This window comes from Eublepharis macularius, chromosome 12 (assembly GCF_028583425.1).
Source record: "Eublepharis macularius isolate TG4126 chromosome 12, MPM_Emac_v1.0, whole genome shotgun sequence".
NCBI classification, from domain to species: Eukaryota; Metazoa; Chordata; class Lepidosauria; order Squamata; family Eublepharidae; genus Eublepharis; species Eublepharis macularius.
The window spans coordinates 51,065,854-51,091,479 of NC_072801.1; the positions used below are offsets into that span (position 1 = coordinate 51,065,854).

A 25,626-nucleotide genomic window follows, 5' to 3' on the forward strand; every position below is an offset into this window, starting at 1 on the left:
TTTGTTCTAAATCCTTTTGTGCCTTATTTATGAGTGGCGTTCCTGTTGTCTGCACTAAATCATTCTCACCTAAAGGGATAGCCAGAAGATCAGGACAACTGTTCTCTCTCAAAACCTGGTGGCGAGGGCAGGAGATGGCCCCAGATACCCCCCATTTGCCACACCATCTGATGTTTGTAAGAGGGGACAGGCCAAGTTGTGAATCATTAACACTGGCTTTGGCCATCCTTTTCACCCAAAAGACAATCAAATGAGGACTCTAATGGGGTGTCATGATCCGAACACACCTGCAAGAGAAAGCGTATGTAATAGTTGCCAATGGCCAAACAGGCCCTGTGTTACCTAATGTAACTCTTGAAAATTCTGGACCGTCTCCAGCTGATCTACTGTGTAACCTGGCCAGGGCATTCTAAGCTTGCAGCTCCAAACTGCTTTGGATTGCCACCCAGTCAATCCACCATGTCACTTGGCCTGACAGAACCTCTTTCCATCATATTGGCACCTTTTTGGGCAGTGGACCAAAAGAAAAAAAAGTACTGCTTGTAAATATACATAATCAACAACATCACAAAAAAGTTTAGAAAAACGGACAAATTAGAAGCTGACAAAAACTTGTTGAAAGAAATCATTTTAAGTTTCCTTCTAAAGGCTAACAGAAAGTGCAGATTTATTGTACAGCCTCCAGCAAACTATTCCATACTAAGCAGGCAATAATAGTTAAAAGCACAATTTGTCGCAAAAGTACAATATGTTGTGTTGTAAGGAATGGTTAAAGGAGATTTCTGAGAGCATCTGAGATGACTCATGGCACTGTATCATGTGACTGAATACAAGTTCAAAACAAAGTTTATTGGGACTAGAACAGACATAACAATTGCTTCATCACTCAGGAAACCAGACTGGGCCCAGCCAAATCTCCTCCTTTCTATTTCCTATATCCCAGTGGGGTATAGGAAATAGAAATAATGTAGGATGTAGATCTTCTACATCCTACATTAGCCCAACTTTCAGAGTTTTCTGATCATTTTAAAGTTCAGTTTCTGCTTGACAACCCAGATGGGGAAATAACTGAAATAGTAGCAAAGTTTCTCTACAGTGCCATGGCTATATGCCCTGTTAAGTAATATTCTATACTGATTTTGCTGTACTGCTGCCCTGTTCCTATCTGTCATCATAGAGGTCTTTCAGTGTTTCCAGCCATAGGCATTTAGGACAGCTCCTGCTAGCAATCAAAATTTGGGAAATGCATGGATGGGTTGAATAATCTCACTTTATCTGTTCTGCAGGCTTGATATGAGTACTCCCAATCCTGCCAAAGTAGTGTAATTAGCTATTTAAAGAAATAAGGCAGAATTGACCACAGTTTTCATTCAATGAAATCTAGAATGGCCCATTGAGCAGAACCACAAGTGACAAAAGGCACAGATTGGACACTTGTCAGCTTCCCTCAAGTTTTGATGGGAAATGTAGGCAGCTTGGCGGAATGCTGGACAAGTGACAGTTGAAAAGTCCATTGGACAGCAGTTAGAGAGCGAAGCTGCAAGACTGCCATGAAATAAAGATTAAATTTAGGATGTCCACAAATATACTATATAACAATCCTTGAAAATTAACATGATTTGAAGTGTGGGATGTTGGACTGATAATCACTACATTTTTTAAAAACATCCTGTTTTGTCCAAGGAGGAGAGATACTCAGATGACTCTCTATTATATGCTAGTCCATTTCTTCCATGGCAGTGCAGCTAGGGTTGTCAGGCCTGTGGCTTGAATTGGATTTTTTTGGAAAGTATTTATTTAGGCCAGTCTTCATTTGGTAATTTTGCTACACATACTATGAATGCATTTATTGCCTGAATGAGATTTCAGTGACTTTTTCCTGTCCCCCTTGACTTGTCCTCTTTCGTCAATAAAAATTACTCTATTGAATTAGAAACAAGCCAGCCCAGCAGAGCACAAGATGCTGTCTACCATGAAGACCAATCCACTTGTGCACCTACAGTGGCCAATCCCCCCCTGCACCCAATCAGCTCCCCAGACACCCTACATAACCTCCAGCTGGGGCACCCATGGCGCCAGGTAAGTAGGGAGGCAACTTGACGCTCTGTTCAAGAGCCCCCTGCTGTGGAGACTTAAAGCATCAGGCAGGAGAGGGGAATTATGGCAGCAGGGCAAAAGTGACCAGGGGGGACTTTGCGAAATCTGGGGTGTCCCTCACATTCTCATGTGGGAGCAGTCACATCCAGAGTGTCCAACTAACAACTACCACTCAAGTTCTGTTAGAAGTTACCAGTGTCCTGAGTCACAGCTCAGGGACAAGATGCCTGAGTACTCACACTGGCAACTCCCCCGTGATGGCGGGTGCATGACCCCTTGACTTACAGGATCAGAGCTCCAAGCAGCAATGAGCGCAGAACAGCCAGACACAGGCAATGAGCTCCTCCCCACCAGAGGAGCATCCACCATCTGATCAATGGCAGCATCTGTGTTGGTGGAGATGCTGCTACTGCCTCCAACTATGGACACACTCCCAGAATGTGGCAGACCTACCTATGGCTTAGCAAGGTCCATCTCTGCACCACAGATATGTCTGTTTCCCTTTTAGGCAGATTGCAACCCATCAGGAAGGCCAAAGAGTGGACTTCCGGATGAGACAGTGAACCATGACAGGGGAGTTTTATGAGCTCCCTGCCGTGACCTTCCTGGTTCCTTGGGAGCCGAGAGATCAGACCCCCAAGCCCTCCCCCCGGATAGGGGAGGCAGGCTGGAACAAGGTGGAAGAGCTTAGGGGGACTGGTAAACCTCCTGAAGCCCAGATACCAGTTCCTGAAGCGGGGACCAAAGAAGGAGCCAACATGGCTAACTGTTAACCGGGAGTCCAGCAGGCCGAAAGAAACTACAGCAAATCAACCAGATTCTTAACAAGACAAGAAAAAAAAATCTTTACTGACCCCACAGCCTTCCATTATGTAAGTGGACAGATTTATGGTTTTAAGGGGCATTCCAACCAGACTACGCGCGCCACTCAAGCGAGCTGGGCGGGGCAGAGGCAGGAGATGAATTCTAAAGAGGCTCTCTCAGTAATTGTCAGAATTGCTGGAATGCTATAAATCTTTGAAAATAATTAACCAAAACAAAGTTTTTTACCACCTTCTGAAATGGCTTTGTGGGAGGAGGAGATACTTGCTGGCTTGCAAGAGATATCAAAAATAATGACGGAATTATTAATTAAAGCTGATGCACTACTGGGAGTGGGAAAAGATGAGAGGTCTATAAAGATCCACAATCCAGAAAAAATTGCTGGAGGGACAGAATCAATGGCAACGGAGCAAAATGATCGGAAAAGTAGTCTGTGTCACAACTTCCAAATGGGTGATCTTACCAGGACTTTCCCTTTAAGACACAAATCACTACAAAAGAAAAGCTGGGGCCACGGAACAGACCTGCACGGAGAGAAGCAGGCATGCTAACACAGAAAGGGGAGAAGAGAATGCAGCCGATCTTAAAACAGAATAATGAACAGAGCAGTAACTGCATCCACACTGATCCCCCTCATAAATGGCTGGAAGATAAGGAAATCTAACTTTGGTGGCGCAGAGAGAATATGGACTGGATGTACTACACCTCACGAAGAAAGAAGAAAAAAGCAGATCTGTATGGAAAAATTAAACATGCCAGTACCGAGAGGGGAAAGAGGGACTAAGGACTGGATGTACTACTTTTATGAAGAGAGAAGAAAAACAATCAGAATTCTAGGACACATCAGGACTTATTAATGTAGACTTAATCTCTTACTGAAATAGCCTTCCCTTCTTTCCTTACCTCCTCTTTTTTATATAACACTATATAGTTTAGGTTAATGGGTTTTTGGATTCTATTAACTCTACTTAGACTTTACTCCTTCTCCAAATATAAAATACTAGCATAAAATAGCATTGCTTCTAAATATAACGTTAAGTTAAGACTAAGTTAAATGATCACCTGTTCTTTGTAACCCTATGAGTATGAAAATCCAAGAAAATAAGTACAGATGGTCAAAACAAAATAGATGAAGGAGCTACTATTTTTAAAAGGTATAAAAGTGTTCTCAAATTAGATATCGATATGGCCTTTATAGCCTTACTATTATGAGAATATAAGCAGACAAGCTTGGAAGACATGGCCAGAACAGATATAAGAGGAAATTAATATAAAAATTGCTCTCATTTCTTAAGTTGTTGTATATTACTGTCCTGCTGATATGGTATGTTTTGCTATATCCACCCCCCACTCCTAGAGCGATTATGGATCTGAGATCCCAGATTAGAAGGTAAAAGAGGTGAAATGTGATCTATTTGTAAGATGCATAAAAGAAAAAAAATTACTAGAAATATAAGATACAGAGTAAGTGAACTGAAAATATAGAAATTAATAAAAGGGAATTTTGAAGGTATAAGGGACGCTAATTACATATATAATGACTTTTTATATATAGATGGATGACTATGCGTCTTGAATGAATCTTATAAATGTTATGGCCTGTTGTAACCCCTTCCCCATATATTATAAAAATACAATAAAAATTTAATCTAAAAAAAAGGAAGGCCAAAGAGCATGGCTGTTCCAGTCCCTGGTGCTCCTTCCTGGACACCATTCAAGCCCAACCCACAGAGCTGTTCCCTGAGCAGTCTGTGACTCGACCTGAGTTGGTAGCATTTGGAATGGTCCTCTTGGCTCAGCTCACTGCACTAACAGGCACAGTTCCCATTCTGGCCATGGGAGGTTGGCAACATGTGGATGGGCATGTTCTTCACTGTTGGTAGTTCAATAAAGTCTATCTTGACCAAGAAGTGCCTCCCTGCTTCTTTCTCACCAGCAGCTAACAGCAGCTCCTCCCACCCATCCCCTACTTTCCCCAGGGTTAGATCCGCAGCATATCCTCAAGGATGGTTCCTGGCTATGGGCCACCAGGGAAGTGTCAGCCCTAAGGATCCTCCAAGGGCTTCTGCTCTGTTGGGTGGTTTGTGCCCTGAATAGAGTGGGAGGCCATTCATCCTGTGCAGGCTGTCACCACACACTGCCCCATCCCTCTAGGTGAAATACCAGTCTGAGGAGGAGGGAGCACATATGTGGTGCTGCAGGCTCAGACCAGCTCCCTAGCAGTACTCTCAGGGTTAACAGTCCTAATCATACGAGTCCTGCTAGCACGAACACTGCTTGAGCTGGATGAGTCTGCTTCTGCTTGTGACCACCCACCTACTGTCTCAGAGGGGGAGGGATTCAGAATCATGGTGAGTGGCCCATTTGCCCTGGTGTGGGGACATCAGCTAGCAGCTGTGAGGGGTACAGATTGTCCACAGCAGCCACAGCAGCTGTTGGAGGACAGTTCTCATATGCAACTCCCTGACAGGGTGGGAGTAAGATAAGTTCTCACTATAGAGAGATCCTCTGCAGCAATGAGCAGACAACCCACTCCTTCACACCTATATGAGAGTGGTCAGGTGGGGAGAGGCAGTCCTGTCCAGGAGGCCACATGTTTCTGGTACATAACGGAGGGTGTTACCAAACTGCAGCTGCTGTAGCAGGATGTAAATGTTGGTGGGCAGTGGAAATTGCATTCTGTGCATTGATCGTACTTTTGCTTACTACTTGTGTGCCTATTAGGGGACGGTGCAGCCAGAAGGGGATGCTGGCAAGGTTGCCAGGGTAATGGCAGGGTAGGTACTCTCATCAATGGCCTCACTGCACCTTGCTGGGCTCAACCACTGATGTAGCTCTCCTACCAAAGTCCTTAGGGAGCAGAGTAGAAGCACTACAGTTAAGCAGTTCTGCGGGTGCCAGCAGCCAGTTGGGTCTCAGTATTACACAGCCCGTTTGGAAGAAGGCTCCTTAGGTTGAAGGATGGCTTCAAACTTGAACCAAAATGAAAAACGATATAAAATATTTTAATTATTATGTACACAGACTTGAAATATCCTGCAACTTGGTTCAGGAGAGGTGTGAAGGCTATATGTGTCTATTGTTTCCTTCCTGAGGTACCATTTTGTTCCATATAGCAAGGGCAGCCTTTAGGTTGAGGTCACTTTTGTACTTTACTCTTACTAGTTTGGAACATGATGTAATTTAATGTTATTTTGCACACATGTTTTCCCGCCCCCAGCTGTGACAGTTTATCCAGATCTGCAATCTTGCAATTATGGGGAAATAATTATCATCCTTGCAATTATTGAAATAATGGTGACTGACTTCTTTAAAAAGTACTGTGATCACCTGCAAAAACAGTTTCTCCAGTCTCGCCCCATATTAATCACAACAGACACAAAGCCTATACTTGTAGTCAACCGATGGAAGATTGACTAAAGCAAAGAGCAGGCAGAATGCTGGTCATCTGATATATGCTACTTCAGTATGTCATTCTGGAGAAATGAGTAGTATTCTCTATGATTTACACTGTTTCTTTAAGAGGTGTGAGTATGAGGCTAATGGAGTAATTTTCCCAAGTTACCAAGAGATAACATCCAAAAAGAGAAAGGAGAAACAGAGGTGTGGCTACAACTTATTTATTTATATTGGGAGTGAAATTCTGTATGGTCATCAAAAGAAAAAAATTACCTATAGGTAAATAAACATTTGGCAGAATGGCAATTCTGGTACTTCTGTTGCTTCTTGTAGTACCCAACACTTCTCCCAGAAATCTAACAGTGAGCAATGCTGTAAAAAATCAACTTGAAGCATTGCCTGAATATTATGGGATGGGGAACCTAATCATCGGTGGTGGTTTGTCTTTGCATCTTGCTGGTTTGGCCTCTCTAAACTTTGAGGAAACTCCTGGTATCATTGATATTTTTAAAAAATGGTAAGCTTTTATTTAATCTATAACTTATGGAATGTGATTAAACATTTGCCATCATCTATGTTGTTGTAAATTCCTAGAAATTTACTGAGGGAATGCCCTACTCTTAGCTAAGCAATCTTGGGTCTTCACAAGCTAGCCATTCTGGATCAGCTCTTGAAAAAGTATTTCTTCAAGGTAGTTCTGACTGCAGTTCCTGAAATTCATATAAGTTTACGCTAGAAGTCTCATTTCCCAAGCAAAAAATTGGTGGGTTGGACTCTTCATAACATTTGAACTGGATCTTGCTCAAGCTACCTTTTTCTGTAGTCCCTAATCCCATATGGCTTTTCCTCACATTGGTCCCACTAACGGAATAGTCTTCTTAATGGTTGAAAAGGGACACCTCACTTTCACCAGAGAAATGGTGATCCAAGCTAATCTCATAAACACATTTTATATCATATTTTATTTATGAAGGAGCCAAAGTTGGTGCGGAATGCAATCCTTCTGTGAACAAAATCTGAAAATAAAAGTTAAATGGACTGGCTAATATTATGGCTAAGACAGTGAACTCTGAGGAGAACTGCCTATATTTTATGGTATAGTGTTGGCTTATGAAACTTCATTGTGAAACCCATTAGGTTTGGCAAGTAACTTATTTGAGTAAGAAAACATTTCTTACTAGTCTTTGCAATGTGCAGACATTGAGTTCCATGGGCCACAATCTTATTCCCCATGTTATTCAACACCTATGAAAAGTCTTTAGGAGAAATCATTCATAGCTTTTGAACTGGATGTCATCAATATGCAGATGACACCTAGCTCTATATTTCACTACCAAATTCCCTGGTGATGCAGTAGAAGTCTTGAATTGCTACCTGACTGCTGTGGTCAAATGGCTGAAAGTGAACAAACTGAACACTGTCAAGATAGAAGTAATGTTGGTTGGGAAATAAGGACATTGTGCTTACCACTTTCGATGGCATTCAGTTGTCCCTGGCTGACCACTAAAGAGCCTAGGGGTTAGAATCACAGAGTTGGAAGGGGCCATACAGACCTTCTAGTCTAACCCCCTGCCCAATGCAGGATGAGCCTAAAGCATCCCTGACAAATATTCGTCCAGCCTCTTCTTGAAAACTGCTAGTGAAAGGGCATCACCTCCCTAGGCAGCTGATCCCCCCCTTTGAATACTTTGACCATGAAAAAGTTTTTCCTAATATCCAGCCAGTATTTTTCTGCATGTAATTTAAACCTGCTTTACTGGATCCAGCACTGCCAATAGAGAAGCAAGTTAATTCAGCTTCAAAATATGCCTTCTTCCAACTTAGCCTAGCCTGGAAAATGCCCCCCCCCCTTTGATACAGCTGATATACTAGGATCCATGCTACAGAAATATCAAGACTGTAATGCAGTACTGTAATGCACTCTACATAAGTCTTCCCTTGATGTCATAGACTCCAATTGGTGCAGAACTTCCACTCTGTAGTCACTCCTTTGGCTAATTATCAGTTACCAAGCTCAGTTCAAGGTACTGGATATCACATATGAAGCCCTTTGTGGCTTTGGTCCCTTCTATCCGTGGGACCACCTCTCTTCTTATGCTCTGCCATGGCAGCTTTGCTAATTGGAACAGCTACTGCCAACCGACAGGTACCAACCAGCAAATGGGCAAAATCAATAGCTGCCAACAGTTCACATGTATTTTTGTTGTGGCACTAACCCTATGGAATGGCCTGCCTAATAAGGTTAGGAAGTCTCCCACTCTCCTGGCTTTCCACATTTTACTGAAATATGAATTATTCAAGAGGGCTTTTTAATGCAGGTAGTAGGACTCTACTGTAAGGTTCAGACAGATGCTTTGGAAAAGTGATAGAAACTGTAGGCTATACTATTGTGCATTGTATATTCCTCTAAATATGCCCCACTGGGTAGTTTCTTCATATTTTAATGTGTTTTAATTGCTTATGCATTGTTTCAGCATTGTTTAAGTTGCATATCAGATTTCTCATTGTTTTCAAGATTGCTCTCCCAAGACTATTTGTCCCAGCAGTAGATCATATTGATTTACACTATTTTATTCATTTTGAGTTCAATGAGAAAAGTAGACTATAAATAATGTAAATAAATAAATTAAAACTAAAAAGTATTTGGAGCAAAAAGAAGAAACTTTTTTCTCAGTACATAAGAAGTTTAAAAAAAACATTATCAGGTGGTAGTCATGTTGGTCTATAGCAGAAGAGCAAGATCCAGGTCCAGTAGCACTTTAAAGACCAACTAGATTTCCAGCGTATGACATTTTGAGAGTAAGAACTCCCTTACAGAAAGCTTTGAGTGTGATATCAAGAATTGGCTGTCCAATGGCAAGGGATAGTACAACTAGATTTTCTGCAATTCTTACGAATTCTGTCATTGCAGCATTTATTTATACTGGCTTAGGTGTATCCATAATAAAATATTTCCAACCTCTATAAAATCAAAGATCAACAAACAAAATATAGCTTTCCTTGTTCATGACTTCCTAGGTATGGAATAAGACATAATTTTTCCATTAATCATTGGATGATTCTATAACCAATCCAATGGCTTGATGCTATGAAAGTAATGGTCATTAAGAGACAAATGGAATTGAAGCCATAATGGAAGTGCCTTGGCATCATTCTCAATATCTCTAGATCTTCTGTAATAGGAAGGATAGCATGTGTGCTTTTCTCTTTAAGGGTGTGTGTACATTCCAGATGAAGTCTTAGAACTTTATAATTCACATTGTAGGATGCTACCTAAGAATTACCAGCATATCCTGTCCTTTGCGTTTGCTGTGTATGAGATTAATGAGAATCCAAATCTCTCACCCAACATCACTCTGGGTTTTCGTATAGTTGACAACTGCTATACAGGAAGACTTACCTATGCAACCACACTGCAATTGCTGAGTGAACGAGGGAGATGGACTCCTAATTACAACTGCAACATGAAAGAAAAACCATGGGCCTTCATTGGGGGACTTGCATCTGAAACCTCCATTCAGATGTCAAATGTCTTAGGCATTTATAAGCTACCACAGGTAGGAATATTTGGGGCAGAGCATGTACATCAGTAGAGAACTTGAATGGAATTACTCAAATTCTGACTTAGATGGTCTGGCCCAGGAAGGCATTTACACAATACCTATTTACAAAATGTTTCCGTTTCACCACAAATGAGTCTCGTGGAAAGAAAGCCACATAAAATAAGAAGAGTAAGAAATAATATTATGGTAAGAGTCTGCTATAGACCACCAAGCCAGGAAGAAGAGTTGGATGAGACACTCCTAGAACAACTTACAAAGTTCTCAAGCAGACGGGACACATTGGTCATGGGAGATTTCAATTACCTGGATATTTGTTGGAAGTCTAACTGTGCTAAAAATGAAAGGTCAAATAAATTCGTGACTTGTTTTGCTGACAACTTCATTTTTCAGAAAGTGGAGAGAGAAACAAGGGGATCTGCTGTTTTGGACTTGATTCTCACCAACAGGGAAGAACTTGTTGATGAGGTGAAAATAGTGGGCACCTTGGGTAGTAGTACTAGTGACCATTCTAATTTGGAATTTACAGTCTTGGGGAAGGAAAAAGCTGTGTGTAGTCAGACTTATAGGCTGGACTTCAGGAAAGCAAATATTAACAAACTGAAATCTATGCTGGGTAGAATCCCATGGTCAGAAATACTTAAGGAGAAGGGAGTTCAAGAGGGGTGGAAGTTTCTGTTCAATATTTTTATAAATGGTTTAGATGAAGGAACAGAGAGAATGCTTATGCAATTTGCAGATGATATTAAATTGGGAAGGATAGTAAATACAGTTGAAGACAGAGTAAAGATACTAGAACTTAACAGGCTGGAAAACTAGGCCAAAACAAATAAAATGAATTTCAACAGAGACAAATGTAAAGTTCTGCATTTAGGTAGGAAAAATCAATTCCATAATTATAGGATGAGGGAGGCTTGTCTTGGTAGTATGTGCAAAAAAGATCTAGTGTTCTTGGTAGACCTTACACTGAACATGAGTCAGCAATGTGATGTGGTAGCTAAAAAGGCAAATACAGTTTTGGGCTGTATCAACAGAAGCATAGTGTTCAGATTGTGCAAAGTAATGGTTTCACGCTGCTCTGGTTAGAGTTCACCTAGAATTTCCTGCATTGTGCAAGGGATTGGACAAGATGGCCCTGCAAGTATCTTTCAGTCCTATGAGTCTGTTTCTATGAAATTTTACAAGGTTTTGTAGAATATCTGGAGACACTGCAGCCTCTAAGTTTTGTTTTTGCTGTATTTGGTCTTTATTCCACCATTTCCACCTATGAAAAGTAGGTAAAAAAAATCTAGGACAATGTTCAATACTTTCAAATATAACAAAAATTGGGCATGATGAAACCTATTGAAATATATTCTTGATTTTATTGCATACTGATTCCAACATCAAAGAGATCAATATCGGATTTTTTTTTTTCAAATTTCTGCAAATTTGTATTTTTATACCCTATTGCATTGTTTATTGAATGTCCCAGCAATGTAAGGATCCAAAGGAGTTAGGTGTGTTAGTTTGTAGTTGCAAAATAGTAAAGAGTCCGGTAGCACCTTTGGAGAACCACAGTTCTCGTCATCAGATGAATCAGGGTTGCATCTGACAAAGAGCACTGTGGTTCTCGAAAGCTCATGCTACAGTAAAGTTGATTAGTCTTAAAGGTGCTATTGGACTCTTCCAGCAATTTAAGTATAAGTTTTGACTTACATTGTGTAATCATCCTTGAGTCTCAGTGAAAAAGGTGGACTACAAATAATGGAAATAAATAAATCCTATGTATTAATTCTCCTGAATCAGAGAAATCATATCCATTTTTACTACTGGAGGAGGTTCAGTGGATTTCACTGCTAGAGAAAGAAGGGTTAATTTTTCCTATTCCCTCCATGCCATATGGTGTTTTGTCCATGAAGAACCTCCAGTGATGAACAATAACTCTTCATTTTATTCTAAGGAGTAAGCAAATGATTGTTTACCAATAATACCTTTATATTTGTGGCAATTTCATTCATAAGGCATTATATACCATCAAGTCTTTTCCAGCTTATGGTTACCTTATGAATGTAAAATGTTTAAATAAATAAAACCTTTACATTCATAAGGTCACCATAAGCTGGAAAAGACCTGATGGTACATAATGCACACACACGAAATGGAAATTATGTGTGCCAGCACAAGCAATTTGAACACTCACATCGTGGTGATTAATGTAATCTTTTGCTTTGGGAATAATACTTTTGCTAGGTTTTGGTTCTTGTTTCTAAAAAGGATTTCTCATATGAATCTCAAACTGATTCCTCAGATGTCTTCTCTTATAGCTCAGTTATGGTTCATTTGATCTTGCACTGAGTGATAAAAAACAGTTCCCCTTCTTTTATCGGATGGTCCCAAATGAAGACTCGCAATACAAAGGAATAATCCAGCTCCTCCTCCATTTCAAATGGAAGTGGATTGGCCTAGTTGCTACAAATGATGATGGTGGAGATACATTTGTGCGGACTCTGACGGCGCTGCTCACAGAGCATGGCATTTGTGCTGCTTTCACTCAGTGGACACCAGCAACGTTCACAAGTACTGGGAAAAACCTTTTAATGCATATGGAAAAAATAAATAGTTTTTTCTCAGACAGCAAAGTCAATGTGATTGTTGCAAGTGGGGATTTACGAAGCCTAATTCTATTGTCAGTATGGCTAGATCTATTTTACCAAAGTACAAAAGGGAAACTTATTGGGAAAGTTTGGGTCATGACTGCCCAGTGGGATTTTACAGCTGCAGATTCACAGGGTATCTGCTTTCTAAGACCCTTTCATGGTGCTTTGTCTTTCACAATTCACTCAAATGAAGTGCCCGGATTCCGGAATTTTCTTCAGACTCTGGATCCTCAGCAACCCAATGGTGATCTCTTCCTCGAAGAATTTTACAAGAATGCTATTGAAAAACTTCATTATTCTGATCTGGGCTTCTTAGATGCAAACATCACTTGGACAAAGCTGATGGATCTGCTTCCAGGGGCAGTATTTGAAACTAGCATGACAGGCCAAAGCTATAGCACTTACAGTGCTGTTCATGTTCTGGTTCGAGCACTAAATGAAATGTACTTATCCAGGCCTAATCAGAGAAACTTGGGAAAAAGAGACCGATGGAAGTTGCAGCATATGCCACAATGGCAGGTAACCTCTGTCAGGATGCAACTCCATTATAATGAGATGCCAATCATTATTATTCCCCCACAGACATGTTTTACAAATGAAAACTGAACAAAGATGATAATTGTCCTGTTCAAGCATGTTATCTCCAAGAAAGATCAGTCAAGTGATACCCCCACTCTTCTTATCTCACAAGTGGTAAACTAACGTATAAAGAAAGCGTTTTCTATAAATGGCAAAATAGTTTCACCAAGATTCATCTCTCTGTACTGACAATTTGAGATATCATATTCAAAGAGGCTAGATCCAGACAGTTCTTCCACCAACCTGTTCTACTTCTTCTAAAATCTCCCTTCTGGCCATGCAAGTCCTATGGTCCCTGGCAGAGCCATTTTGGTAGTCATAGGGGACCCCTTTTGTTTTTCAATAGCAGAATACCTGGCAGGATCCAACCCATATTATATCCCTATGCCCAACCTAAGTGCATTTATTCTGGAATATATACGTCGATTCATATGCTAAGATGTGTTTGAAAGTATCTTCCAGCAATTCATTTGCATTCTACAATTAGAAAATGGTAACTTGGGTTGTAGAACTGGAGCCTTAGTGGAAGGTGAAGGAATAATTTTGTATCACATCATTGGAGCAGATGTTCTGTAGACCCCTGGCTCCTTTATATTTCTAAGATGATCGGGCAATGTCTAATATTGAGCAACCAAGTGTCAAAACAAATAGAGGAATTTTGTGACCAAAGTTCACAAGTATTTTTAATGGCGCATCAGTCCTTGATTTGAATTAAGACATAAGTGTGAGCTGGTTAAGATTTATACCTTTTCTTTCAAGTAATTGTTGTGATCCAAAGTGGCTCCATGGATCTGTTAATCATCTCTTTGAGATCTCCCACAGAAAATATGCAGACTGTCTATAGGGTTTACTCATGGGGCTCCATCATGTGAGAAAAACTGCATTCATAAAATTCTTCTGATGTAGAGCCGTACAATTTGGAATATCTTGAAATAAATCTATTTCTTGGAGTATATTCAAAGGAACATGTCAACATTAATTCTATGTCTCTTCACACCATATTCCAAAACTCCATATTCCATATTCCAAAACCATTTAGTGCGAGTCCACCATACATGCAAAAAGTTCTTCACCACATTTCCATCATATATTTGCCCCTCCACACATATTTTTGCTGTTCTTATGAGTGACATATACCATTTATCATAGATTTTCATACAATTTTCTCTGATCCCAACATTCAAAGCTCACTTTGGGATTCTCTGAAGCTTCTTGTCCCATTCTCTTGCTAAAATAATCAGACCTAAAACTTGTATCCACCTGGTCTTGCATTTCCACCTTATTTTATTATCCTCTTGAAGTAATTTATACAACCTTGCCAATAAGCCTTTATGCTGTTCATAGCCTATCAAAATTTCTCAAATCCATCCAATAGGTGAAATATATCTTCTGTTCTTAGAGAAGATTGTACTCCATGTCTTAGTTGAAAAAAACCTGAAAAACAGGAATTCACAGTGGGGTAATTCTAGAGTTTCACTTTTCCAAACTTAAAACATTTACTATTTTATTGAAGGTCTATAAACCTTATAAGCCTTGCTTGGATCCGTTGATCAAAGTTTCCAGATCATTACATTTCTTGTAACTCTTTTGCATAAATTCAAGGCCTTAATGGTGAATTCTTAAGTTCTAGCCTCTTGAAATTCCTATCCCAAATGTCAATTTCCACTGCTCTAATTGGATTTGAATAAATAACTCTTTGACTTCTATCCTGTGAAACTTACATGCTCAAAGACACAGGTACCTCTTTCCGTTCATATAATAATAATGTTCTATATCACATTATTTTCTTCCTTAAACCAATTTACCAGAGCTGTCAATAATGCCACTTGGTAATATCTATATATTCCAATGAGGCATGTATAATATTTTTTGGCACTCTTGCCCTTCTACTACACCTTATAAACTTGTCAAATAATGATTGTATTTTCCTAAGACACTAATATTTTTATGGCCAGAACCAGAACCTGGCAAATTCTGACACACTCTCTTTCATCTAGCTTCACCATCTTTTGAAAACCATCAGGTTTAACAACAGTGCAGGAGATGAAATCTCTTTTAATGAAAACCAAGACTGGGTTGCTGGATATGACATTTTGAATTGCATTGTATTCCCCAATGAGTCCTTTACTCGAGTGAAAGTTGGAAGGGTGGACCCCCAGGCTCAGAAGGGGCAGGCATTCTCGATTAAAGATGATACGATCACATGGAACAACTGGTTCAATGAGGTAGGTTATTTCAAACTCTGGGTTACATCCTACTAGCCTTTCTATTTAATCTTCCCTGAAATTCCTTCTCATTGCAGTTCCATCCCATGTGGCTTGTTGTCTATGTCAGTTCCACAAGTCCCAGTATCGTTGTTTCATGGGTCAAAACATGCCCATCTTAAGCAGTTTCTTATAGTCAATAAATCATGGACATTTTACAAGACATAGTTTGTATAAAGAAACTGGAAATGGTATGTGATGCATTCCCCCCTTCTGTTTACCTGCTGGGCAGAGGCATGCTTCTTGATGCATATTTCTCCATGTTTTGGTTGCATTTGTTATAAGACAAGCACTCAGATTTGTTTGTGCAGGTGGATATTAGAGTGTGAAATGTGGATTAAAGGGAACATGCTTGCTTGGTTGACTTTTTGAAATCAAGCATGTACACTGGACTATAGTAGGGAATGCCAAATCAGCTTCATAGGAACTATCCTGAGAAGCGACATGTGGTTCTGAAGCAATGTTAGACAGATAGACAGACAGACAGACAGACAGACAGACAAATAAAGTCAATACAATCAAAGGAAGGGACATTCAATAAGCAATACAATATGTTATAGACAGCAGAAATTTAAAAAAACAAGCATAAATCTGAATATAGATCTGAAAACAATGCTAAAACAAACACAAGCTATTTTTATGACATATTAAATGACATGAAAACTGCTCAGTAGGGCCATGTTGACAGCAACAGAAAATACACAATAGTAGAGTCTACAGTCTCTCCCTATTCAATTTTCCAAACCCCCTCTCTGAGTCATTTCCTTACAAACATATTAAACAACCCTAATAAGCCCACCTGAGTAATCAGTTATGCATTGTTTGTGGAAAGCCAACAGACTGGGAGCCTCCCTGACTTCATCAAACAGACCATTCCTTAAGGTAGAGGCAACCACAGAGAATGTGTTTGTACAGTCAGCGGTGTACAGGCAGATGCACTGGTGAAAAGTGTTTCTCTTTGACTCACCTTGCGTAGATTCTGTTTTCCTTCCTGCATTCAACCAACCTGCCCATGCTGATCCATTCTACAATAACTTTAAAACTAGATTAATAAAGTTTGATCTACATGAGTTTGCCTATGATGAACAATTCATTTTATTATACCCCACTTAATCTCCAATGGGGACAAAAGCAGCTTAAACTGTTCTCCTCACCTCTATTTTATCTTTACAAAAAATTTGTTAGGTAGGTTAGGCTGAGAATGAGTGATTGGTCCAAGATCAGCCAACAAGCTTCCATGGCAGATTGTGGACTTGAACCTGGGATTCCCAGATCCTAGCCCAATGCCCTCACTATTACACCATCTGAAATGTTCCTTTCAATGTCTGTGATCATATCATAATCCTGGGCCCTCAGGCCTCAAGGCAATCTGGGGCTTTAGCATAAATTTCCCAGTGAGCTTGGCTGCCAATTCCCCTCCAGATCTACATTCCTTCCCAGCTTTAAGATAGGACTAAAGGAAATTGAAGTAGAAAGGAAAGTCAATTTGAACCAAGGAGGCCAGGCCATGGAAGAACTAATTTAAGGCCTACTGAAAGGGGTAGGCATTTTTCTTCCAAGACCTGAGTGGCAGGGAGGTCACTACCAGCAGGAGAAGATCTCTAACCTGTAGGGTGCCAGTCCTCCAGGATTTGAAAGCAGGTTGTGGGAGGAGGATGTACCAGGAGGACTTACTAGATGGGGAGGGGGGGTGATTTTTATCAAATCTGCTCTGTGCAAAGGCCTTCATTTCCTTGTTACACCAGGAATGATGTAATTCCTGGTGCAATGAAGTGTTCCCAAGCATGCAGGAGTGTGCTGCAGGGCTCCCAGGCCTGTTTCCCACACTTCTCCTCATTGGCCAGGTGAGAGGTAGCAGGCAGAGTCTGGGAGTAGGGAATTCCCTGCCCCCACCAGGGTAATGTGAGCTCTACTCTCCCAGGGAGGGTGGGTTGAACCCAGGAAGGGCCTGGCATTATAGGAAACTCAATTAACCACATTATGAAGTGTTTTTTTTTTCTTGCCATCTCCTTTATGCTTTAATTTTGCCTTGCTTGTTATAAATATATCCCGTTAAACCATTTCTCCCAAGCATATCCCCCCCACTGTTTAATAAAACAGTTTGATTTACTTTTTCGGGGTCCTATCGTTACCAGTTCCCTGATGGGTATAGGGAATTCCCTGCTTTCAGCCTCTACCCCCAACTGTCTCACATCTGGCCAAGGAGGGAGTCATAGGAATGGGCCTAAAAACCCTGCAGCATGCTCCCATGTGTCCTTGAGCACTTCCTTGTCACACTCAGAAAAATGTCATTCCTGATGAGACAAGCTGATTTAATAAAAATCTGCCCTCAGTCTACTGTTCAAGGTCAATTTTTATCAAATCAGCACTGCTCTTGATCTATCACTTCCATGTCACACCAGGAAGTCCTCTCGCTGCACCCTCCCACAACTTCCAGTTTCTCACTTTCAAGCCCAGAGAACCTGGTAACATTATCTGGTCCTTTCTCTCCAAGTTCTCCTGGCAACACCCTCATCAGTAGACAGGTACTGTTAGGAAGGGGGAGGGGAAAGTTTGTGTATGGGGGTGCTCTGAGCCCTCCCTAGCTGAGTAGTGGCAGCTGGTAAGGCCATAGCCTGCTCCAGGACTGAAGGAAGCAGGAGGGAGAGCGGTACATGTGTGTGGCTAAAAGATCCCTGAGGAAACACCCTCAATAGACAAACCTGCCATAGTCCCTCTTACACACAACAGTCCATATGATTTTGTTGATGGAGATGGGTTTGGGACACTGTCTAGAGTTTGCAAATGAATAATTATTTTCCAAACATGGAACAAAAGTCATACATCACACATAACATGGCCAAACAAAACAGAAGTATAAATGTAAGAGAGATAAGGGTGAGTCTTGTTCGTATAAAAATATGAAAATAACATGCATGCTAAGGTGAGCTGTTCTTCTTAACTGGAGAAAGGTGGGATAAAATGAACAGAATTAAACCAGTCCAATAAAAGGTAGCTGGTAATACTTAATCTGGAATGAGATTCCCAGATCTCAAATGATGACAAATTTTTAAGGCAAATAATTTGGAGCAAAATAAATAATTTAATATGAGGCAGGGACAAGAGGGTGTTACTCTTCTTAAAACCATCTGTTTTCAATGCTCAGTGTTTGCTTATAGAAGCTACTCGTTAGTAGGCCAAGGATTCCAGGCATCAACTTTGTATTCTAATTCTGTTCAGACACAGCCTCGTTCTGTCTGCTCTGAGAGTTGCCATTCTGGATATAGAAAAAGAGAGTGGGAGGGGAAGCCAGTCTGCTGCTATGAATGCACCCAGTGCCCAGAAGGGATGATTTCAAACCAGATAGGTAGGTATTTGAAAGTGTTCCTTAATCTCTTACCTCTGTAAATATGAGGTGTGTTGTCAAAACAGCACCACTGCTGTTGTCTATTCTTCTTTTATAAATACTGCCTAGCCCATTTTACAGGTGAAACGTGGGTAATATGGAATCCGTATAAACAAAAACCAAGCGGAACAGGGGCTTTAATTTAAAAAACAAAACAAAACGGAATTTGAAAAGATTTAACAAAAAAGTTGTCTTGATCCAACCAACAATATTTCACTAGGCTTACCTCATACCTTCTAATTATTGAAGGGAATGGGGATTGCAGAACACTGCATGGCCCCTCCCTAGAATTTGATATCATTAGTATGTTGTGTTTTTGAATGGAACAGCAAATATGCTGATTTCCAGACATTGTTATGTGGCGAGGAACAAGCAAAAGGAAGGAGGAATCTACTCCACTACTGAATTACCTTTCTTTACCATATTCTCTACCATGTGTGCAAACAAAGGCAGGAGGCATGGTGCTTTTGCTCTGCTAATATGAACACTAGCAGCATAACTTGCCAAACAGAGCAGTTCTATATAGACTTGTAACTTTGGAGGTGAGACTTCATGACCTACTTGAGTGTCTTGTCTCATGGTGACTTGGAGATTTGATTTTTGTGATACCTAAAATTTCTGTAATGTTCATTATCACTTTGGATTTTAATTATGTTGGATATAATAAATAATTGACAAATTCCATTTTTTTACAGATGCCAGTTTCTGTGAAAAATGCCCAGATGACAAGCATGCCAACCACAATCAAGATAATTGTATTCTGAAAACCATACACTTTCTCTCCATTAATGACACTTTGGGGATTGTTTCTGTTTTCTCTTCCATTTGCTTGTCTTTTATCACAGGTCTGATATTGGTAACATTTGTTAAATATCAGGACACTCCAATTGTCAAAGCCAACAACCGAGATATCACCTATATTCTCCTTCTCTCCCTGTTGCTCTCTTTCCTTTGTTCCTTGCTCTTTACTGGACAGCCAAACAAAGTCACTTGCTTTCTCCGACAAACAACTTTTCTTCTTGTCTTCTCTGTTGCTGTTTCTTCTGTGTTGGCTAAAACCACCACTGTCATTCTGGCATTCAAGGCCACAAAACCAGGAAGCCAGATGAGGAATTGGCTGAGGAAGAGGGTCACAAACTCCACTGTGCTCTTCTGTTCCCTTGGTCAACTTGGAATCTGTGCTGTCTGGCTAGCAACAAACCCTCCTTTCCCTGAGCTAGACATGCACTCCCAAAGCAGAGAGATCATAGTCCAGTGTCATGAGGGCTCTGTCACCATGTTTTATTGTGCCCTCAGCTACATGGGCTTCCTGGCCATGGTCAGTTTTCTTGTAGCTTTCTTAGCAAGGAATTTGCCGGACACCTTTAATGAAGCCAAGTTCATTTCCTTTAGCATGTTGGTGTTTTGCAGTGTTTGGGTATGCTTTGTTCCCACTTACCTGAGTACCAAAGGGAAATATATGGTAGCTGTAGAGATCTTTTCCATCTTGGCTTCTGGGGCAGGATTGCTCAGCTGTATCTTTTTCCCAAAATGTTATATTATAATCCTAAAGCCCAGTCTCAACTCTAAAAGACATGTTATGTCCAAATGGGGTTAATTTGAGAAGTTTTATCTTGTCATCACTGTTCATCCTCACATTGTTATCATCAAATGAGTTTATTCTTTTTCCTTCATCCAGCATAACCCTGTAGAGATATTTGATTTTGGTACTGCAAGCACAGATAGCAGGAGCCCATATTAAGTGTGATCCTCTTTATGTGAGCCAGTTTGGTGTAGCGGTTAAGAGCACAGGACTCTAATCTGGAACCAGGCTTGATTCCCCACTCCTCCACATCAAGCCAGCTGGGTGACCTTCAGTTAGTCACAGCTTCTAGGAGCTCTCTCAGCCCCACTGACCTCACAGAGTGTTTGTTCCAGGCCAGCTTGGGCCTATCCTATGCTTTCCTGGATCCAAGCACTGTGCCCTTAGAGTAACTTTCCTTAAGACTCTCCTGGACGAGAAAGCTGGCCATTTGAAGCCCTATTCCTCCATGCACTGCTCTACTCCACGTTGTGGATAGGTAATTATCACCCCAAATCCCTCAAATCTATTCCACTTTCAACTCTGCTTTTTCTAGAAATCTTGTGTGCTTGCGAATAATTTCTTGTGAGTTTTCTTCTTTAAATAAAACTACTCTTTAATTCAAGAACATCAGGGCCAAGCTTCAAGAGACAAATTACACTTGAATGGCAAATGGACAGACTCATGTGTATCCCTCAGTCTCATCAGTTTCCTTGGGGAGGGGACCCTGTAAAAATTGGTAGAGTATCCCACTTTTTACCCCTCTTGTATTGCCTCCTCCTTGCCACTAATCCCCCTCTTACTCACAAGGAGTCCAATTCCAGTAACAATACATCTGAGGTATTTTCCATTTGTTATATTAATCAAAGGATAGATCAAGATTGTTAATATTTCTCTGGTTTTTTTGTTGCTTTAAATAGAGTTCAGCTGGACTCCTGAGAAGAAATCTCCAGACTAAAACATGTATTAATTAATCTCTGCCCAGTAGCAAATTTCTTAGTAGTGGCAATAAAAAAAAAGACATTGCTAGCAGTGTATGTAGGCTTTCTCACTGTATGAGACATGGGTAGGCAACTTGTGGGGCCTGAGTCCTGAAAAAACGCAGTCTCTTTCTGTGATAATCAAGTTGTCAATCTTCAGGTGGGACCTGAAATTCTCCCGGAATTACATCTAATTACCAAATGACAAAGATAAGTTCCTTTGGGGAAAATGACTGCTTCAGTAGTCAAACTCTACATTATTCTTCTCTCCCATGGCTCCACCCCCAACGATCCAGGAATTTTCCTGGCTGGAGTTGACAAAACTAAGTGAAGATGTACTTAAACAGAGTTGTTTCATATGGCTGTATGGAGATTTTGGGGTGGGGTGAGAGAGCGTGGGAATGAGAGACTAAAATATAAAAGTTGCCTTTGAAATGTCAGTGAAAAGAGTTTGTCAGCTTAAGTACATCCCTTCTATTGGGATAGAGTAGGAAGCTGCCTTGCTGGAAGCTTGTATTGCTTAACAAAAAGGTCGGGCATGCTGCCATTTGGCACACGGGCTTGGGACTACTCACCTCAATCTAAAATGAAAGGTAGATGCTATGGCAAATTTTGTGAGCAGGTGCAAGACACACAATGTTCATAAATCATAGAGGATGGGTTTCATTCTAAACTAAGTAAAATCAATGAGGAAAACCAGCCTGGTATTAATAGAGATATTTTATGTATCTTCCCTAAATATACGTCTTCTGTGGGGGGAGGGTTCTCCTATGTCCTTGAAGGAGGCAAGATAAAGTTCCTGACTGAAATCATTACAGCTGGGTATCAAATCTGTGATTTGGGCAAGTGGTTGATAGCTGGAATCCACTCCAGGGTCTCTTTTCAGACTATCTGCTTTGAAATGGAAGTTGCTTTGGTCACTCTGGTTGGTGGCTTGTATGGAGAAAAGGACAAGGGAAGTGTGGTCCTCTCTGTGACTTTTATTACTGCCGACCATTGTTTCCTTTAGGATGACCTTTGTGGATTGAGTAATTCAAAGTATCTTTATACCATGTTTCTCTCAAATGTGCTTAACGCAGGTTTAGATACCCACTGGTATCTCAAAACAGGTAAAATAAACACTAAAAGAAGTTCACAATAAAAAAATATATTCACAATTAAAAAAGTACATTTGAGACTGTGCACTTCCATCACATGAGATCTTGAATGAGATGAGATCATGAGATGACCAATGGGAAAAAATAATGACTTATAATTTATCAAGATATGATAAACCTTTTAGGGAAGATAAAATCGTGGCAAAAATTGTGATGAAGGTAAGAAAACACAATGGCTCTTATATCTTCAGGTGGTCTCCAGATTAAAGGAAGCCCTTAAAGATTACAGAGGCCAACTGAGGGATCTGACTGATTTTGAGTAGATAATTACTCAGCAAAACAACTATATCTTAGGCCAAATCTATACATTTTCACTTTGATATGATACAGAAACAGAACAAGTTAGAACCTGCATGCTTAAATGGATGCAAAATCTGAGTGAAGAAATAACATTCCAACAGTGGGAAAATTTATGGATTAAAGCAAGCCAAACATTGAGAGAAAATTGATATACAATGTTTTTTTTCGATGGTATATCACCCCAAATGATGTTGAAAAAATGGATAAGAAGTATACAGAGATGTGCTGGAAGTGTAAGGAAGCAGGTGATTCTTTTTTCATATGTGGTAGACATGCAAAAAAAATTTAAAAAAATTGGAAAGATATACATGCTGAGATCCAGAAGATTTTTTTAAAAAATGATTTTGCTATGAAACCTGAGACTACGCTGCTAGGAACAGATAATGTTGATAGAACACTACATGAATTATTTATATATCTGCTGACAGCGGCTAGAGCAAGCAAATGGAAAGAATGTCGCGTATTCTGACTTTTTATCTTTCCAGATAAAAAGTCAGAATACGCGGTAATAACAAAACTGATGAGTTAAATAAACAGAAGACTGATTAAAGAATTGGTAGAGAAATTGAAAAATTATTTTGCTTAAATAGATAAAATCTGGAATTTGCCCTGTCAATTTGATTATGCTTGAGTTCCGATTATTAGTGATTAGAGGTGGGCATGATAAAAAAAAAAATTAACAATCAAGCTGATCATGGAACATGGATCCGCGCTGGCGACGACCCCAAATCACTGATCCACACCGATCATCTCCAGTTTCCGATCTGTGGAGCGGGGATCGGGGAGGCCAAAGCGCGGCGCTTTCCTATTCCCAGCTATGTGGGAAGGTGGGTGGTAGCGGCCGCCGGGCACGTGCAAACACTCCTGCTCAGCTCCTCTGAGCCCTCTATTTACCAAGTATTACCCTTCTAGTCATGAAAAAGCCAAATCATTTGTACCACCTATCTAAATAAGAGTTCCAACCAGCTGAGAGTTTAAAGGTGGCTGTATTTTCTGTTGCACATTAACTTCTCCCACTTCTCCTTCTCAACTGCTTGCAACGCTTGCAAAAGGGATGCAGTTGCTGGACTGAGAAGCCAGGGGAGGCTGGGAACGAGTGTTTGCTGTATTGTTACTTTCAGTTTGGACGCCATTCTCAACAAAGCCTTTGCTCAGTCAAGTTCCTTTTTAGGCCTTGAAATATGGACACTTGTATCAGGAATGCTGTCTTTCAATAAACCTTTTCGAATCAAGGAACTTCATGCTTCTTGCAGAAGAGGGGGAGACGGACTCTTGATAACAGGGATTCCATAGTCTGACACGCACAATTAGTACAAATCTGAGACAGAAGGCGGCTCGATTCTCACCATGCCACCTCCCCCTTTTCTGTTCTCTCCTATACACACACTCACACAAACATCAGGATCCCCATAGTTTGTTTTGACAAACAAGACAGATAAGGATAGGGGGGCAGGAGGACTGTGTTTGGCCATCAGAGCTGCCTATTAGGGTTTGCAGGGATGAGATTGGAGTGCCCATGGCTATAGAACACCCCCTTCCCCCTTCCTCTCCTGGGTCTCGTCTCCCAACTGGTCAGTGCGTTGCTGCTCCATGCTTGGAAAAAAGCCCTGCTGATCGAGGAACGCTGGGCTTCCATTCAGGTTTCCAGTGAGACAGAAGGAGGGCAAACACAACTCAGGCATTCCCCTGGCTCCATTTCCCCGGGAATAGATTACTGGCGCCTGAGTATCTGGACGTCCGATCAGATCCCGATGGCCCCGATGAAGCCCTGATGAAGCCCCCCCCCCAAACGCTATATCGGTCGCCGTGAACGGAACCGATCCGCCGGGTCCCAATCACGCAAACACCATTACTGTGGGTATTTTTCTATCATAATGCTGATCGTGCCCATCTCTATTAGTGATTATTGAGATGCTGTTTGTTTTAAGCTTTAAATTTTAAGCTTTAAATTTTGAGATAAGAGTAATAATGATTTTTCTTTTTCTTTAGATGAGGAGTGGAATACATTTGACTTCTGTATGTGTTGTTTACATGAAAATACATGTTTCAAATATTCTCAAATATTATGTCAACATATCCAAATGTTATAAGATTTTTGTACTCTGGCTGCCCTTGTAACACATAGTTCTATATTTTTTTCCTTTAATTGTGCCTCCTGTCCTTTTCTTTTCTGTATCTCCTTTTCTATTTTAAAAATAAAAATAAATTTAAAAAATCAGATCATTTTGTATGTAGATCATTCAGTGCTAGGCTAATGGGTTCTCAAGCCCAAGCTGTAATTTCCAAAAGTGTGATTTAGAAGGAGAAATATAGCTAGGAGTTCTTCACTTATAGCTGAAGAGCAATTCTGTCTGTCAGTTAAATAAATGAGATCTATCAATGAGATCATGTATGTATATTTTCTTTCCCACTATCTCAGTGCACCCAGCACTGCAATCATAAACAGCTAATTTAGCAACCCTGTGATTACTGAAATAACTGTGATTGACTCCTTACTATTATCAATGGCGAAACGAAATCAATTTTTATCACTGAGCTCACCACAATAACAATTAAGAATGCATATCACTAAATAAGCCAGTTCTACTTCATAGTCGACTAGACCAAACAACAGGAAGGATGTTGTTGGTCTGATATTTCCTACCAAGCTCTGCTGTCACAGGAGGAATTGGTAATGCATCCCCTGGTTTGCATTTAGGAGAACCTCAGTGCAGAAGTTGACATCTCCATTAGGCTGAAAGCAAACTGAAACACCATGAAACAGAGTTTATATGTAGATCATTCAGTGCTAGGCTAATGGGTTCTCAAGCCCAAGCTGTAATTTCCAAAAGTGTGATTTAGAAGGAGAAATATAGCTAGGAGTTCTTCACTTATAGCTGAAGA

At 40.5% G+C, this 25,626-nt stretch overlaps 1 protein-coding gene across 1 annotated transcript; it reads left to right on the top strand.

Annotated features, from left to right (window-relative positions):
• The first annotated feature begins 2,069 nt into the window (after positions 1-2,069).
• LOC129339237 (vomeronasal type-2 receptor 26-like) lies at positions 2,070-20,342 on the top strand. The gene is made up of 8 exons (XM_054993829.1): positions 2,070-2,079; positions 6,652-6,835; positions 9,584-9,875; positions 10,272-10,346; positions 12,185-13,036; positions 15,094-15,321; positions 18,580-18,706; positions 19,441-20,342. The coding sequence occupies exons 1-8, from the start codon at positions 2,070-2,072 to the stop codon at positions 20,340-20,342; spliced, it is 2,670 nt and encodes an 889-aa protein (XP_054849804.1).
• The last annotated feature ends 5,284 nt before the right edge of the window (positions 20,343-25,626 follow it).